The sequence below is a fragment of the Oncorhynchus masou genome, chromosome 28 (assembly GCF_036934945.1).
Source record: "Oncorhynchus masou masou isolate Uvic2021 chromosome 28, UVic_Omas_1.1, whole genome shotgun sequence".
NCBI classification, from domain to species: Eukaryota; Metazoa; Chordata; class Actinopteri; order Salmoniformes; family Salmonidae; genus Oncorhynchus; species Oncorhynchus masou.
Window position 1 is genome coordinate 70,682,934 of NC_088239.1, and position 18,427 is coordinate 70,701,360.

The 18,427-nt window shown below is 42.5% G+C and overlaps 1 protein-coding gene across 1 annotated transcript; it reads right to left on the reverse strand.

Moving 5' to 3' along the window:
• Positions 1 to 178: 178 nt before the first annotated feature.
• On the reverse strand, positions 179 to 18,337 carry LOC135518177 (beta-hexosaminidase subunit beta-like). Its single transcript, XM_064943131.1, has 14 exons — positions 18,028 to 18,337; positions 17,491 to 17,642; positions 15,603 to 15,668; positions 14,025 to 14,071; positions 13,624 to 13,734; positions 13,366 to 13,467; positions 11,321 to 11,453; positions 10,918 to 11,098; positions 10,575 to 10,661; positions 10,310 to 10,382; positions 9,916 to 10,090; positions 5,841 to 5,931; positions 5,599 to 5,703; positions 179 to 3,975 (listed from the first exon to the last, which is right to left on the reverse strand). Exons 1-14 carry the CDS (start codon positions 18,288 to 18,290, stop codon positions 3,912 to 3,914), a joined length of 1,650 nt encoding a protein of 549 aa, XP_064799203.1. The 5' UTR covers positions 18,291 to 18,337; the 3' UTR covers positions 179 to 3,911.
• Positions 18,338 to 18,427: the final 90 nt, after the last annotated feature.

Sequence of the window (18,427 nt, forward strand, 5' to 3'; positions counted from 1 at the left end):
GATCATTGAGATATGAATACATTACTGTTTTTGATTATTGTTATCATGAAAAATGATTGCCAGGCATTTAAAGAATGTGTTTAGCTTATTTGACAGCCAGTTCATGGCCAACAGTAGGTGCTAAGTTGAGTTGAGCAGGGGTGAAACTGCCATCAAGGCAAAGAATCTTTGAAGAATCTAAAAAAATGTTTTTTATTTGTTTAACACCGTTTTAGTTACCCCATGATTCGATGTGTTATTTCATAGTTGATGTCTTCACTATTGTTCTACAATGTAGACAATAGTAATAAAATAAAATCTTTGAATGTGTAGGTGTAAACAAACTTTTGACTGGTACTGTAGATATAAAACAGTGTTTAATAAAATAAACTAGGCTATATGTACTGAACTTGTCTGATCCTTTAAGCAGGCTGTTTGATTAAATAATTATGACACATATTACTCAAGAGGGAGCCAAAGATAAAAAAATGTAAAAAACAGTTCAATGCTCCTCCCGCTGCTGCTGGCCTTCACAGATTCGGCCATTATGCTCCTGAAGTTGCCTGTAATAAATAGGCTACACCAGCAGTCAGCAACCTTTATCATTTGGAGTGCCAATTTATCTTCCAAATTTTACCAATCTGAGTGCCAGTTGTGATTTGCATATATTTGTGGAACAGTTGCATCTAGTATCTCAATCAGTAATCTACATTCTAAATCTAAATGAAAATTATACAAATCTAAAAGTAAACTTGCCATTGCCAACTATGTAAAAATTGCCTACATAAACACAAAACATAAAAACATTGTAGCCAGCAGGTAGAAAATATCCTGATAAAAATAAATATTCTATTAATCACATTGGCTACCCATGACTTGTCTGTAAAAAAACTTGAAATATTGTAACAACAATCAACTGTATCGCCTGAAACTTGCTCTACCAAACATGAAACTATTAAAATATATATATTTTTTAAATGAACCGTTATTTAACTAGGCAAGTTAGTTAAGAACAAATTCTTACAATGACAGCCTGCCAAAAGGCCTCCTGCAGGGTTGGGGGCTATGATTAAAAATACATTAAATATAGGACAAAATACACATAATGATAAAAAAGAGACAAAGCTACATAAGAGACCTAAGACAACACCATAGCATGGTAGCAACACAACATGGTAGCAGCACAACGTCGTAGCAGCACAAAACAGGGTAAACATTGTTGTGCACAGACAACAGCACAAAGGGCAAGAAGATAGAGATAACAATACATCATGCAAAGCAGCCACAACTGTCAGTAAGAGTGTCCATGATTGAGTTTTTGAATGAAGAGATTGAGATAACTGTCCAGTTTGTGTGTTTGTTGCAGCTCGTTCCAGTCGCTAGCTGCAGCGAACTGAAAAGACCAGCGACCCAGGGATCTGTGTGCTTTGTGGACCTTTAACAGATTGTGACTGGCAGAATGGGTGCTGTATGTGGATGATGAGGGCTGCAGAAGATATCTCAAGATAGGTAGAAGTGACGCCTAAGAGGGTTTTTATAAATAAGCAACAACCAGTGGGTCTTACGACGTGTATACAGAGATGACCAGTTCACAGAAGTTTATAGAGTGCAGTGATGTGTCCTATAAGGAGCATTGGTGGAAAATCTGATGGCCGAATGGTAAAGAACATCTAGCCGCTCGAGAGCATCCTTACCTGCCAATCTATAAATTACATCTCCACAATCTAGCATGGGTAGGATAGTCATCTGAATCAGGAATAGTTTGGCAGCTGGGGTGAAAGAGGAGCGATTACGATAGAGGAAACCAAGTCTAGATTTAACTTTAGCCTGCAGTTTTGATATGTGCTGAGAGAAGGACAGTGTACCTTCTAGGCATACTTCTAGCCATACGTACTTGTATGAGAAGACTACATCAAGCTCTAAACCCTCAGAGGTAATAATCACACCTGTTGGGAGAGGGGCATTCTTCTTACCAAACCACATGACCTTCGTTTCGAAGGGGTTCAGAACAAGGTTAAGGGCAGAGAAAGCTTTGTTGTAGAGCGTTTAACACAAAATCCAGGGAGGGGCCAGTTGAGTATAAGACTAAGATTCTGTGCCCTCAGTTTCCAACGCCAGTTACCTCGGGACAAACACAGCTGTAGGCTATTTGTGCACAGGATAAGAAGTAATCAGGTATTTTATGACGTTTCTACTGGATAAGATCATTACATTTTTCCTTTTAATGCCGAGTGGTTATCGAAAGAGAGAGCACTGGAAATATTGTTCAAATACTTTAAAGAACTATTGTCGTTCTCAACTGATTCTAAAAACAGACTTAGTTTACTTTCTGTTTGAGGTGACGAAAAATTACATTGTTTTAACTCACCACCACTAATGAGCTTCTCAATCAGAAATACTTTAAGACGCCTCCCGGGTGGCGTAGTGGTTAAGGGCCAGAGATTCTGGGTTCGCGCCCAGGCTCTTATCGTAACCGGCCGCGACCGGGAGGTCCGTGGGGCGACACACAATTGGCCTAGCGTTGTCCGGGTTAGGGAGGGGTTAGCCGGTAGGGATATCCTTGTCTCATCGCGCACCAGCGACTCCTATTGCGGGCCGGGCGCAAATGCGCGCTAACCAAGGTTGCCAGGTGCACGCACATTGGTGCGACTGGCTTCCGGGTTGGATGCGCGCTGTGTTGAGAAGCAGTGCGGTCAGAGGACGCATGATGTCCATTTCCCCAGACATGTTGGTGGGAGGTCAAGGCTCGGCAGTGTGAGCATTTCACTCACATGAGATTAAAAATAGAGTACAGTAGACTCATCAGTTAGCACCATAGAGATAGATAGGATTCTAGTGCCTGTTTTAGCATGGGCAGCGCCATTGAGGAATTTCACTATTTTGAAGTAGTCAACCGTGAGGAAACATTCCATAACTGCAAGTTACCTTGACCTTATACCCGTTCAAACCAACTAGGTGGCAGTGTGCACCCTTTCAGTTTGTTTGCCAGCTCACAGAATTTGGACTACAAAACGGAGACTGTACCCTCATGGCGCCGCTCATGTTCTCAGACGCCATAATGGGACAGATACAAACTCTGACAACGCCACCTTCTCCTTCCAGCTGGCCATGAACCTCCAGCACCAGAACACTGCTCAACAAGATGTCTGGCCTCGCCTGATGACGCCACCTCCTGTTCCTAAACTACAAGAAATGGCTGCAGGATTTGAGATTGTTGCACTTCGAAACTGAACAGTTATGGTTTGATAAATCTCAGCATCCAGTTCAAGCATGTGGCATGGCCACACTCACAAGAGACTAGGATTGGACTAATGGACTTTTGTACCGAACAAGAGCACAATTCAGTTGTTATAGTATGTTTCTGTGGAATATACATGATGTTTGAATGTAAATGTAAGCCAGGAATGCCACTGTCAATACTCTAAGGGTGTTTGCCGTGCAAACAGATTAATCAAGAACATGGTAGTCCGTGTATGAGGGCATATAGTAGTGCTGCTGAACATATTGTAGGAAAATGTATGTACATTGTATGAAAGATGATCGTGTGATGATGTGTCATTTCCATGAGTGTGTAAAACTATCACACTTCAGGTGTCCACAGCACTGTACAAGGTTTATTATTATTATTAAAGTCCCGTGTGGCTCAGTTGGTAGAGCATGAAGTTTGCAATTTCAGAGTTTGAATCCCACGGGGGACCAGTATAAAAAAAATATGAAAATGTATGCACTAACTACTGCAAGTCACTAAGAGCATCTGCGAATTGACTAAAATGTAATTATTAATCATTTGAATCATACATTCATATAAAAATGGTTTTCTAAAAACAAGATCAATGTGACATTACATGGAATGAGGATTGTTTTTAAACACATTTTGGCTCGTATCAGTGCATCAATGAAGACATGAAGACAATCACAGTGGTCTTCACTTTTCATACCCCTTTGTACTCATGTGCACAGTAACCTGTAAAGAGAGGCTCAGCTGGGATACCACGCCTGGGGAGGGAGAGAGAGTTACCAGTCAAGAGAGAGGACAGGAAGAGAGAATTACCACATTGTATACTACCGTCAAGAGTTGATCATTCTTTTTACTACAACTGGGGGGCCACCATGGAATTATATAGAACAGTAATACAGAGAAGTAAACTTAGCAAAAACAGAAACTTCCCTTTTTCAGGACCCTGTCTTTCAAAGATATTTGGATTTTTACGAATGAACTTCACAGATCTTCATTGTAAAGGGTTTAAAACACTTTCCCATGCTTGTTCAATGAACAATAGACAATTGTTGAACATGCACCTGTGGAACGGTCATTAAGACACTAACAGCTTACAGACGGTAGGAAATTAAGGTCACAGTTATGAAAACTTAGGACACTAAAGAGGCCTTTCTACTGACTCTGAAAAACACCAAAAGAAAGATGCCCAGGGTCCCTGCTCATCTGCGTGAACGTGCATTAGGCATGCTGCAAGGAGGCATGAGGACTGCAGATGTGGCCAGGGCAATAAATTGCAATGTCCGTACTGAGAGACATCTAAGACAGAGCTACAGGGAGACAGGATGGCAAACCACATTTAACAACACCTGCACAGGATCGGTACATCCGAAACATCACACCTGCAGGATAGGTACAGGATGGCAACAACAACCGCCCGAGTTACACCAGGAACGCACAATCCCTCCATCAGTGTTCAGAATGTCCGCAATAAGCTGAGAGAGGCTGAACTGAGGCCTTGTAGGCCTGTTGTAAGGCAGGTCCTCACTAGACATCACCGGCAACAACGTTGCCTAAGGGCACAAACCCACCGTCGCTGGACCAGACAGGACTGGCAAAAAGTGTTCTTCATTGACGAGTCGTGGTTGTCTCACCAGGGGTGATGTTGAATTTGCCTTTTATCGTTAAAGGAATGAGTGTTACACCGAGGTCTGTACTCTGGTGCGGGATTGATTTGGAGGTGGAGGGTCCGTCATGGTCTGGGGAGGTGTGTCACAGCATCATCGGACTGAGCTTGTTGTCATTGCAGGCAATCTCAATGCTGTGTGTTACAGGGAAGACATCCTCCTCCCTCATGTGGTACCCTTCCTGCAGGCTCATCCTGACATGACCCTCCAGCATGACAATGCCACCAAACTGCTCTTTCTGTGCGTGATTTCCTGCAAGACAGGAATGTCAGTGTTTTGCCATGGCCAGCAAAGAGCCCGGATCTCAATCCCATTGAGCACATCTGGGACCTGTTGGATCTAGGGCTAGTGCCATTCCCCCAGAAATGTCTGGGAACTTGCAGGTGCCTTGGTTGAAGAGTGGGGTAACATCTCACAGCAAGAGGTGACAAATCTGGTGCAGTCCATGAGGAGGAGATGCACTGCTGTACTTAATGCAGCTGGTGGCCACACCAGATACAGACTGTTACTTTTTGGCCTGCCCTTTGTTCAGGGACACATTATTCCATTTCTGTTAGTCACATGTCTGTGGAAATTGTTCAGAATATGTCTGTTGTTGAATCTTGTTATGTTCATACAACTATTTACACGTTAAGTTTGCTGAACATAAACGCAGTTGACAGTGAGATGACGTTTCTTTTTTTGTTGAGTTTATGTATCTCTATGGGCACGACTTACTGGACCATGCGACAGCGGTGCTTGGCTAGACGACTGTAGGCATCGTTTAGGTCCCTCACATCCCTGTCACTCCACAACCGCTCCCCCACAGCACTGGCACGGGGCCTGAGCATAGGAAATACATTATGGGACCAACAGACTTCTTAGTAATTAATCTGTAGGCTATAACATTGTTGAACATATGTGTGAGATAATGAAACATCCTTTCTCATCTATTATTGATGTGGCGTTGCCTGGTGTACCAGAGTCGAGGGGTCAGGTTGGTAGCATCCACATATTCTCCCCACAGACATGCCTCTCCTCCAATCACCAGCTTTTTCTGGGCATCTGTGCCTGGGTTCAAAGGGTAATTTAGGAGTCAGGGGGTAATCACCTTCACATAAGCATCATATGTAAACATTTATGTATGCCAATTTCTGTATTTAATCTTACCATGTGAACACAGATTTTGGAGGGATTTTTCTGCTACTTCAGTCAACAGGTTTACACTTAGTTGCACAGAAATCCAAACCGTGTGACCATCGGCTCATTAGAAAAAAAGCAGATGGCTTTTGGCACGGTGGGGGTTTTCCCTATTTAGACTCAGAAAGTGGGTGACCTCAGAACTGTCACATTAATCCACTAGCACTCTAGAACAGCAGGGCCAGGCAAAGTCTTTCTTTATCACAAACCATAAAGCAAGTCAATCACTGTATTGGTCTTTGCTGCCCTACTGTTAATATTGAGTGAGGTATTGTCAGTGGTGGAAAAAGTACCCAATTTTCATACTTGATGAGAAGTAAAGATACCTTAATAAAAAATGTCTTAAGTAAAAGTGAAAGTCATCCAGTAAATTACGACTTCACTAAGTCTAAAACTATTTGGTTTTAAATATTCTTAAGTATCAAAATAACATGTAATTGTACTTAATTGTACTTAAATGTACTTAATTATCAAAAGAAGTATAAATAATTTCAAATTCATTATATTAAGCTAACTAGGCAGCACAATTTTCTTGTTTTTTCATTTACCGATTGGCAGGGGCACACCAACACATCAAACGACATGTGTTTAGTGAGTCCGACCAAATCAGAGACAGTAGGGATGACCAGGGATGTTCTCTTGATAAGTGCGTGAATTTGACCCTTTTTCTGTCCTGCTAAGCATTCAAAATGTACCAAGTACTTTTGGGTGTCAGGGAAAATGTATGGAGTAAAATGTACATTATTTGTCTTTAGGAATGTAGTTGAGTAAAAGTTGGCAAAAATATAAATAGCAAAGTACAGATAAGATTTTTTTTTTTAAAGACTTACGTAGTACTTTACACCACTGGGTTTGTGAAGAGTGTTGGGGCCAGTGTGCAAAATGACAAACTAACAACTCCTCAAATCCTAAAATGAACAAGCACCATCTAAGTTGGTACAACTCGTGCATCCTTAAAATGTCCAACACAGCAAAGACAAGTAAGAGCCGAGGAATCGTACTTTCCCAGAAATAAAGCCTGTCCAAAGCATCTAGATGGGCTGCCTGTGTAAACACAGCCTAATTCACAATTATTATTTATTTATAATTAGTGGAGAACAAAATCAGAATTTATCTGCCTGTGTAAACACAGCCATATAAGGTAAACACCATTGAAGTTCTATGGGTCGGCCTTGTAAATGGCCTGCCAGTCTTGGCCGTAGGAGATGCGGTTCAGGTACCAGGGTGTGGAGAGCAGGGTCTGGTAGCCTGATGCTGTGACCCTCGTCATCTCAGCCTGATACTGCTACAAGTTGCCTTTCCACATGTGGATTAGTGAGTCTGCCTTCAGCTACATACAGTAGACACACACAGATACACATGCAACATGTGATTGAGAAATAGCCTTAGCAATTAGGAGTATTATTAGTACTGATTAGGGTAGAGTAGTATTTTTTGGAGAAAAACATTAAATAGAAAAACAAAATGCCACAGCAGAGCTTACATGGATAAGCTTGCATCAGGGTACATTCAAGATGCAAAACAACAGAGCAGTGACCAATTGAAGTAGTGGTCCTCTTGTCAGATGCTTCCGGTGGGGTGATTTTCATCAATGCATTGGCATTCGTCTCTCTTCGGGGGTAGAGATCACAATACAGATGGAGCAAAGTCCAAAGTTGCCTGCATTTGTAAGGTTTTACAGTGCATTCGGAAAGTATTCAGACCCTTTGATTTTCCCCCCCACATTTTGTTACAGCCTTATTCTAAATCGACACACAATACCACATAATGCAAAGCAAAAGCAGCTTTTTAGCAATTTTTGCAAATGTATTAACAATAACCTGAAATATGAATACTTATTGACATCAGACCCTTTACCCAATACTTTGTTGAAGCACCTTTGGCAGCGATTACAACCTCGAGACTTCTTGGGTATGACGCTACAAGCTTGGCATACCTGTATTTGGGGACTGTCTCCCATTCTTCTCTGCAGATCCTCTCAAGCTCTGTCAGGTTGGATGGGGAGCGACACTGCACAGCTATTTTAAGGTCTCTCCAGAGATGTTTGATCAGGTTAAAGTCTGGGCTCTGGCTGGGCCACTCAGAGACTTGTCCCGTAACCACTCCTGTGTTGTTTTGGCTGTGTGCTTAGGGTCGTTGACTTGTTGGAAATTGAACCTTTGACCCAGAGGTTCTGAGTGCTCTGGACCAGGTTTTCATCAAGGATCTCTCTGTACTTTCTTTTGTTCATCTTTCCCTCGAGCCTGAGTCTCCAATTCCCTGCTGCTGAAAAACATCCCCAAAGCTTGATGCTGCCACCACCATGCTTCACCGTTGTGATGGTGTCAGGTTTCTTCCAGACGTGATGCTTGGCATTCAGGCCTAAAGAGTTCAATCTTGGTTTCATCAGACCAGAGAATATTGGACTCTCAGACCATGAGAAACTTTAGGTGCCTTTCGGCAAACTCCAAGCGGGCTGTGTGCCTTTTACTGAGGAGTGCCTTCCATCTGGTCACTCTACCATGATGGTCTAATTGGTCGAGTGCTGCAGAGATGGTTGTCTTTCTGGAAGGTTCTCCCATCTCCACAGAGGAACAATGGAGCTCTGTCAGAATGGGCATTGGGTTCTTGGTCACCTCCCTGACAAAGGCTCTTCTCGCCCGATTGCTTAGTTTGGCCAATGGGCAAGCTCTAGGAAGAGTATTGGTGGTTCTTCCATTTAAAAAATGGAGGCCATGGTGTTCTTCAATGCTGCAGAATTTTTTTGCCACCCTTCCCCAGATCTGTGCCTCAACACAATCCTGTCTCAGAGATCTACGGACAATTAATTCCATCTTATGGCTTGGTGGAACCTTATATAGAAAGATGTGTGCCTTTCCAAATCATGTCTAATCAACTTGTAGAAACACCAAGGATGATCAATGGAGACAGGATGCACCTGAGCCCAATTTTGAGATATATATCTGCAAAAAAAGTGTCTAAAAACCTGTTGTTTTCTCTTTGTCAGTATGGGGTATTTATTGTATGTAGATTAAATAATTGAAAAATCCTCATCAATCCATTTTTGAATAAGGCTGTAACATAACACAATGTGGAAAAAGAGAAGGGTTATGAATACTTTCTGAATGCACTGTATGTCAACGTCTTGCTCATAATGTTTGACATGCTACAGTGTTACTGGTCTTGAATGTAACCCTGATATAAGAGAAGCATTGTGCAGCTGAAAAACAACGCATCATGAATGCCAAGTGAACATGTACAGAAAGGAAAATAACTGACAATGCAGGAATTGTCAGGGATAGTATTTGGAAAGTAATACCCTGCAACAAGCCATGAAGATGTATACTTCGGGCCACCTGTCAACATGGTAATACTGTGTTTCTCAATAATGGTCCTGAGGACCCAAAGGGGTATTTTACTTTATGCCCTAAAATTACACAGCTGATTCAAATGATCAACTCACCATCAAGCTTTGATGATATGAATGATGTTTTTAGTGGTAAGGCAAAAACCAAAATACCCCTTTGGGACACCAAGACCAGGATGGAGAAACATTTTTAATAGATGTAAACAAGACACTTTTTCAACTGAATAGGCTGCTCTCAAAACCAGCAAGAGCTAATGGCACAACATAGAGCCGAACCCGCCTTCCAACAGTCCCCATCTCCCTACAAAACTTTCTTCCAGAGAGCAGAGATTTCGATACAGCTGTGCAATATTAAAGCGCAAACCTGTTGAGTGAAGTATTTCAGTTTTTAAATCACTATTTTGGCATTTTCAGCCCTGGCGTGTTAGGCCAAAACACAGGGAAATTCCCATATATATATATAACACACGTTGAGAGTATAAAAACACCATCTGATGAAGCCAACTGACCCTTGAAGCTGAGCGGTTCGGCTCTGTAGAACTTCTGCCAGTCCTGTCCATAGCTAATGTAGTCTAGGTACCAGTGGGCGGAGAGGATGGTGGTGAAGCCTGCCTCCGTCACCTTCTGAAGCTCCTCCTCCACCTTGTTCCCCATCCACACATGCACTACCGTGTCCGACTTCAACTGCAAGTATTACACTGATTTGTTAGACTCAGAAAACATATTTGTCTGTGTATTATTTGTGGATGTGGTACACCAGGCAAGAAGTGAGTAGGGTAACTGAAGATATATTGATTATAGAAGTATCAGAATTTGATTTCAGAAAATGACTCTTTGATTTCTAGACATTAGAGTGGCTGCTTCTCACTCTGCCCGTGCTTATAACTGCTGTTGTTCTGTTACCTTAACACCGTTGTCAAAGACCTCCTGCCAGATCATGTAGCCCTTATTGGTAGTGGTGACGATATCCAAGAGCCTATCATGTGACAGAAAATAACCACATGATAATGTGAATAATTAAGCTTAAGAAAGAAAAAAAAGAGTGGAAATCAAGGAGAGGAAATCTGAGAATATATGGATAAATTACGGTTTTTCAGGTTGGCCGAATGAGTGATCAACGTAATTTGTTTCACTTTAAGGCCATCCAGAGGTTTGAATGAAGACACACCTCTGGATGTAGAAAGACTCCAGCTTGCTGTAGTCCATCCCAAAGCCTTGCTGCTCCATGAACTTCTGGATGTCAGGGTTGGACTTCCTGTGGATCACAGTGGCAGAAAGTAGAAGTGTTTTTATTGATGTGCTTGATGTTGGCCAAGACACGGCCTACAGTACGGTTTCTGTGATTTAATTTCCATTGAGTGTCAAACAAGCCAGTGTCACATGGCTGTTGGCTATTGACAATTATTGTGGTCATACATTTGTAGTGGATGAGGAGTCTGTGGTTAAGTGGGTGCTGAATATGTTAACTGTAACTCCCATTGCAAAATGCATGTTAAATGTCCCTGTTTTACCAGCAGCTGAAGTCGACCTCGTCTCCTCCCAGATGGACGTAGGCATCAGGGAACACTGTGTTGACTTCCTTGAAGAACATGCTCATAAAGTCATAGGTGGTGTTGAGCATGGGGTTGACCGGTCCGAACGAACCAGAGGGGCTGGCTCCAGAGTAACAGGGGGTCAGCAGGTCCTTCTGCCCTGGAAGGGGTGAGCATGAGGGGGAGGGAAGCATGAGTCAGAAGGGTGCATTCGAGAGGAAGGAGGTGTCATTTGGTGCAGATAAAACCAATGCAATATCAGGTAGATGCATATTTCAGTTTAATTCTTACAAAAAGATTATGAAAATGTGCATGTCGATAGGACAAAAGACAACCCTGACCCCCTAGAAATGAACCCCTAAATACAGCCAGAAAATGTCACCTTTGCCCCATGACTGAGTGTGCCCAGGGGTGTCAAACTCAGGGACAACCCGAATGCCCCTTAGGCGAGCAAACTCGATGATCATCTTCACATCAGAAGGCGTGTACACATGTGTGTACGGGTGGTATGCTCCCTGCAGTCACAGAATAGAAAAAGTTATCTTCACACATTTGACATTTATATGAAACATGCATAATTAATGCACGTCCTGTACTTCATGATCACAATGAAGTTCAGACTGGTTATACAGTGCCTTGCGAAAGTATTCGGCCCCCTTGAACTTTGCGAACTTTTGCCACATTTCAGGCTTCAAACAAAGATATAAAACTGTATTTTTTTGTGAAGAATCAACAACAAGTGGGACACAATCATGAAGTGGAACGACATTTATTGGATATTTCAAACTTTTTTAACAAATCAAAAACTGAAAAATTGGGCGTGCAAAAGTATTCAGCCCCTTTCAGTGCAGCAAACTCTCTCCAGAAGTTCAGTGAGGATCTCTGAATGATCCAATGTTGACCTAAATGACTAATGATGATAAATACAATCCACCTGTGTGTAATCAAGTCTCCATATAAATGCACCTACACTGTGATAGTCTCAGAGGTCCGTTAAAAGCGCAGAGAGCATCATGAAGAACAAGGAACACACCAGGCAGGTCCGAGATACGGTTGTGAAGAAGTTTAAAGCCGGATTTGGATACAAAAAGATTTCCCAAGCTTTAAACATCCCAAGGAGCACTGTGCAAGTGATAATATTGAAATGGAAGGAGTATCAGACCACTGCAAATCTACCAAGACCTGGCCGTCCCTCTAAACTTTCAGCTCATACAAGGAGAAGACTGATCAGAGATGCAGCCAAGAGGCCCATGATCATTCTGGATGAACTGCAGAGATCTACAGCTGAGGTGGGAGACTCTGTCCATAGGACAACAATCAGTCGTATATTGCACAAATCTGGCCTTTATGGAAGAGTGGCAAGAAGAAAGCCATTTCTTAAAGACATCCATAAAAAGTGTTGTTTAAAGTTTGCCACAAGCCACCTGGGAGACACACCAAACATGTGGAAGAAGGTGCTCTGGTCAGATGAAACCAAAATTGAACTTTTTGGCAACAATGCAAAATGTTATGTTTGGCGTAAAAGCAACACAGCTCATCACCCTGACCACACCATCCCCACTGTCAAACATGGTGGTGGCAGCATCATGGTTTGGGCCTGCTTTTCTTCAGCAGGGACAGGGAAGATGGTTAAAATTGATGGGAAGATGGATGGAGCCAAATACAGGACCATTCTGGAAGAAAACCTGATGGAGTCTGCAAAAGACCTGAGACTGGGACGGAGATTTGTCTTCCAACAAGACAATGATCCAAAACATAAAGCAAAATCTACAATGGAATGGTTCAAAAATAAACATATCCAGGTGTTAGAATGGCCAAGTCAAAGTCCAGACCTGAATCCAATCGAGAATCTGTGGAAAGAACTGAAAACTGCTGTTCACAAATGCTCTCCATCCAACCTCACTGAGCTCGAGCTCAGTCTCTCGATGTGCAAAACTGATAGACACATACCCCAAGCGACTTACAGCTGTAATCGCAGCAAAAGGTGGCGCTACAAAGTATTAACTTAAGGGGGCTGAATAATTTTGCACGCCCAGTTTTTGATTTGTTAAAAAAGTTTGAAATATCCAATAAATGTCGTTCCACTTCATGATTTGTGTCCCACTTGTTGTTGATTCTTCACAATAAAATACAGTTTTATATCTTTATGTTTGAAGCCTGAAATGTGGCAAAAGGTCGCAAAGTTCAAGGGGGCCAAATACTTTCGCAAGACACTGTATATCCCTACATCTATTAATACAGATGTGTTAGCAATATGATGGCTCTACCTAGCACTCCAATAGGCCTTGTGAAGCACCGACCATATTCTTTTCACATTTCACTTTCGCCATATCCCCTTCACCCATCTAGTCCTTTCAGGTGTGGGAAACTGAAGGCATATCAGCTGAAATGGGACCAGGATATCAATAACAATGCCCATCTACTCACATGTTGACTCAGCTGTGGGAAGGTACGGCTCAGGTAAGGGAAGGAGGGGTCATCTACTATGTGCCAGTGGAAAACATTGAATTTGTTCCACGCCATGGCTTCCTGTGTATGGATTTGGGGAGAAAATTATGTAATGAGTATGACGTTATGTTATGCCATTATTAGAAATTGAAAATGATTTGATCATATGGCCAACGCAAACATTTAACCATAACAACAAAGTGAACTGAAATCAGGATCAATGTATCGTCCTCTCACCAGATTGGCTAAAATGACTTTGATGGGCAGGAAGTGACGAGAGGTGTCCAATAAGAGGCCTCGATGTGCAAACCGTGGGAAGTCGTGAATGTCTGTCCTATTGATGCTTTTCTGTGAAAAAAAAAATGTAAAATGAAATTATTATTGAAATATTGGTACAATTTACACAATGAATACTGAGTCACTGAGCCAAAACCACGATGTTAGATTGAAAATAGCTTGCTAAATTGAGGGCAACTGAATATCCAAATGTGTTGATGTAATACAAACACTTGGCATAATAACAAATTAAAACCGGTGAGGTAGTTTACTTCCGTAACCATACGACTGGTGTTCAGACATGGGTGAGGCCTCCTGGTTGAATGCAGCAAACTATTCACATGGCACTAACGCAAACTTACTGCTCCATATTCATCCTTATACACCAACTGGCTAAAAGTCTCCAGACCTAGCAATTAGGAAACGAGACACAGACAATGGTTAATCAACAGAGTCACAATCGCAACGATTGCAAAGACATGCTTTACAACTAGGGATGTGCACCTTACCATTTCAAGAGGATTCGATAGGTACCTAGATGTATGGGCTCCGATACCATATAGGACAGATATGTTTTAGTTTAGTTTGAAACGATTTGTGAGTCGGTTTGATATGTGGTGTGTGTAAATTATGTATGTCTATAGTGCATGTACTATGTAGGCTCCTGAGTTGAGCCATAAGGGAGACTAGGCATCTACCATCTCATTACCACTATCAGATTAGAGGGGTGCACTTTAGCCTGTTTTTGGTCCCACCACTTTGGTTATGAAACCACCATCACACACACACTTGTCATTTTTGCAGATTAAATGTTTGAGATAGCTAATGACATATAATCAATATTTATCGTTTAGAAATTAGCTATGACAAGGCCAATACATAGCACAACTTTGGATTTCACTCACCCCCCCAAATACCAAAATCAAATGGGTTTGATCATTTGGAAGTTAACAGAGTGATCTTCTCTTCTCTCGCTTCTGCCACACAATTCTCCTCGCAAAAGTGATTGCTGTCCTCGTTATGACGTTATGAACTTTACCCTATATATCAAAAAACTACCAAATACTCTGATTGTTTAGAGCAAAACTACCAACACTATTGCAGACGCTCTTATCCAGAGGGACTTAAAGGACCAATTAGGGTTAAGTGCCTTGCTCAAGGGCACATCAACAGATGTCACTTAATCATCTCTGGGATTCGAACCAGCAAGCTTTCAGTTACTGGCACAACCTCTTAACCACTAGGCTACCTGCCACACAGTGTGCAGTTTGATTAGGCTACTGATATCGCCTGGAGTTGTTCTGCATTCAAAATGACTTGTAGATCAGCAAAAAAATAGTTACATGCAGTTTGACACTGAAGGGTAGGACTTCAGTTGTCACAATAGATGGTAAGGTAATGAAGAACGTAATATGAGCAACGACAACAAATTGAACTTCTGATTCAGAACGTTTGAATAGATTTTCTGACCGACGTATGCTACATTTGGGTCAGTTTGGGGTCCGCAAACCAATGCACTTGTATCTCAAACATTTGAATCTGTGACCGATGGGTATCGGGTGAATTGTTACATCCCCATTTAAAACACACTGCTGCATACTGGATATGTCTCAAATCAAAGTTAGCCATATGCAAAGGATACAGTGTAGTGTTGTAAACAGTACAATCAAATGCTTACGTGCAAGCTTTCCTCCCAGGACAACAGTACTATAGAAAGTATAAGTCTCAAAGATCAGGGTATGGAGATAGTACTTTCTGTAGCACTCAAGGTCTAGACACAAGAAACTCTAAAGGCAACCACAAAAGTTGCACATGGGTTATGAAAACAATAAACAATAAAGGGTTATTATAGTATGAAAATAGAGGATGTCGTGACGGTCTTGAACAAACCTCTTCATCAGAACATAAACAGTGTGTAGAATAAAAGCCATGACCCCTACCTCTCAGAGCTCCCCACACCTTAGGTGCTTTCAGCACAGCAACAGGAGAGTCCACTGACAGTTTGTCTATGGAAAGGCAGAGAGAACACAGTCCTATGTTGTGTTTTAAAATGTGTTAACATCCAATAATGCAAATTGATTCAAAGACATACATTTGTCATGGTTACCCATCTAGGTAAGTGAATGTTTCTTCTTTGATGTGTAAGTAAATACGTTCATTTCTCTATTAGTTTGGGGCCTTGAAACTCATCCACGACCAAACATGCATGTGTACTACTGGTATGCATTCATGAAACAGTAGCTAAGGGCCTTCACAACAAAGATCTGACCGTAGAATAAATCCATTATCTCCAAGACAATCCAGGTAATCCCTCTGTGGGATAATCTCAATTGCATTTTCTTGATTCCTTGCGTCTGCTCTTCTCGACTGCATCTCAAAACTCAGAGGTCCTGCCCTTCTGACCATCTCATCCAATGGGTCTCCCTCTTGGTCTACTACTGACGTAAAATATACTGGCAGACGTAAACCACATCAGAGGATAATACTCCCCAAAAGACTGGTGTGGGATGATGAGACCCCGATCCCTCTGGGGAGGCCCCTCCACTACACGACTGTCTCTGCCATTTGCATATATCCTGCTCCAGTCCCAAACTTGAAAACATGTGCCCATAGTCACAGAGTCTCAGGAGTGCTGATCTGGGATTAGGTCCCCCCCTGACCATATGCTTTAGAAATCAGATCCTGTGTTTGCACACTCTGAAAGTCTTTGTGCATACGGACCCTGTCTTAGAACTCCAGCACCCGTCTTTTCTTACTTGCACCGACTTTGCTGACAGCGGTTTTATTGTGGTAAAATGTACATATTATGACTGAGATATGTAGTGGTTTCTCCTAGCTACCTTAAGATGAATGTGTAACAGTATAGCTTCCGTCCATCTCCTTGCCCCAACCTGCACTCGAACCAGGGACCCTCTGCACACATCGACAACTGCCTCCCACGAAGCATCGTTACCCATCGTTCCACAAAAGCTGCAGCCCTTGCTGAGCAAGGGGAACAACTACTTCAAGGTCTCAGAGTGAGTGACGTCACCGATTGAAATGATATTAGCGCGCACCACCGCTAACTAGCTATCCATTTCACATCCGTTACACTCACCCCCCTTTTGACCTCCTCCTTTTTCCGCAGCAACCAGTGATCCGGGTGAACAGCATCAATGTAACAGTATAACTTCAGTCCGTCCCCTCGCCCCGACCCAGGCGCGAACCAGGGACCCTCTGCACACATCAACAACAATCACCCACGAGAAGCATCATTACACATCGCTCCACAAAAGCCGCGGCCCTTGCAGAGCAAGGGGAACCACTACTTCAAGGTCTCAATGCGAGGGACGTCACCGATTGAAATGCCATTAGCGCGCACCACCGCTAACTAGCTAGCCATTTCACATCCGTTACACGCGCACCCCGCTAACTAGCTAGCCATTTCACACCGGTTACACTCGGTTACACTTTGACCTCTTCCTTTTCCACAGTAACCAGTGATCTGGGTCACGGCACCAATGTAACAGTATAGCTTCCGTCCCTCTCCTCGCCCCTACCGGCACTCAAACCAGGGACCCTCTGCACACATCGAAAACTGCCTCCCACAAAGCATCGTTACCCATCGCTCCACAAAAGCCGCAGCTCTTGCTGAACAAGGGGAACAACTACTTCAAGGTCTCAGAGTGAGTGATGTCACAGATTGAAACGCTGTTAGCGCACACCCCGCTAACTAACTAGCCATTTCACATCAGTTACAAATGCACTATAATTGTAAGTCGCTCTGGATAAGAGTGTCTGCTAAATGACTAAAATGGAAAAAGACAAACACCATGCCTGTGAACTCACATGACTCGTCAGATGTCACACTGGGGTAGCTGTCACACTCAGAGTCAGCTGATGTGATCCACACCTGTAATTCAGACATGTCAGAGGCCAATGCCTTTTTGCTCTTGTTTTGCCCTTGTTTTCTAGAACTGGTAAAGATGTACTCATCATACCTGAAGGAAGGAGGAACAAAACCAGTGTGTCATGTGTGTGTGACAATTGGTCTAGAACCCCAGGAAGAGAAGAAATGTAAGTAGAATATCTATCCAGAATACACTTCAGCAGCAAGCCACTTGTATTTATACATTAATTTATCTAGTACTTTTGAAAAACATTCAGATTGATACATCTGGGGCTGGAGAAATGTAACGCCTCATTCATAAACTCATGAGGCAATTAATTTATATTCTTCAAGAATCAATGGGTACATTCATTTAAAAGTAAAACTACTGATGTACCAACCGCATATTGCCACTTTAAAAGGAGCTAACGCAAAACAAACAAATCACGAAAGCATGCTGATTGATGCCTGTCATTTACACGACTCGGTCGTCTTACCTTCGATATGCATTTTGAAGAAGTCTGCAGCTCGCACCAGAAGACGATTCTTTAGCGTCGAATATATGGAAGCTAGCACCGCTGAGTTTGAATACTACCGTGGATATTTTGACTTTCTGAGGCAACGGCCAAAGAGATCCATATGGAGAATCACCCAGAGTAGGCTCCTCGTCTATTTCAGCGTCATTATAATCATAATCTTGCGTTGCCCAGCAGACAACAACCGCGAGCAACAACGCTGCAAACTTCAGCGTCGCAAACATGATGTGCTATGGTGTTGCCAGTCGGTTGACAACTGGCAAGACTGCATTAGTCTCGAGCGGGTGGGGCTTGAATCAATGTGGAAATAGGACGAAATCTAATCTAGCAAATCATATAAGACATGTCTTTATTTATATAA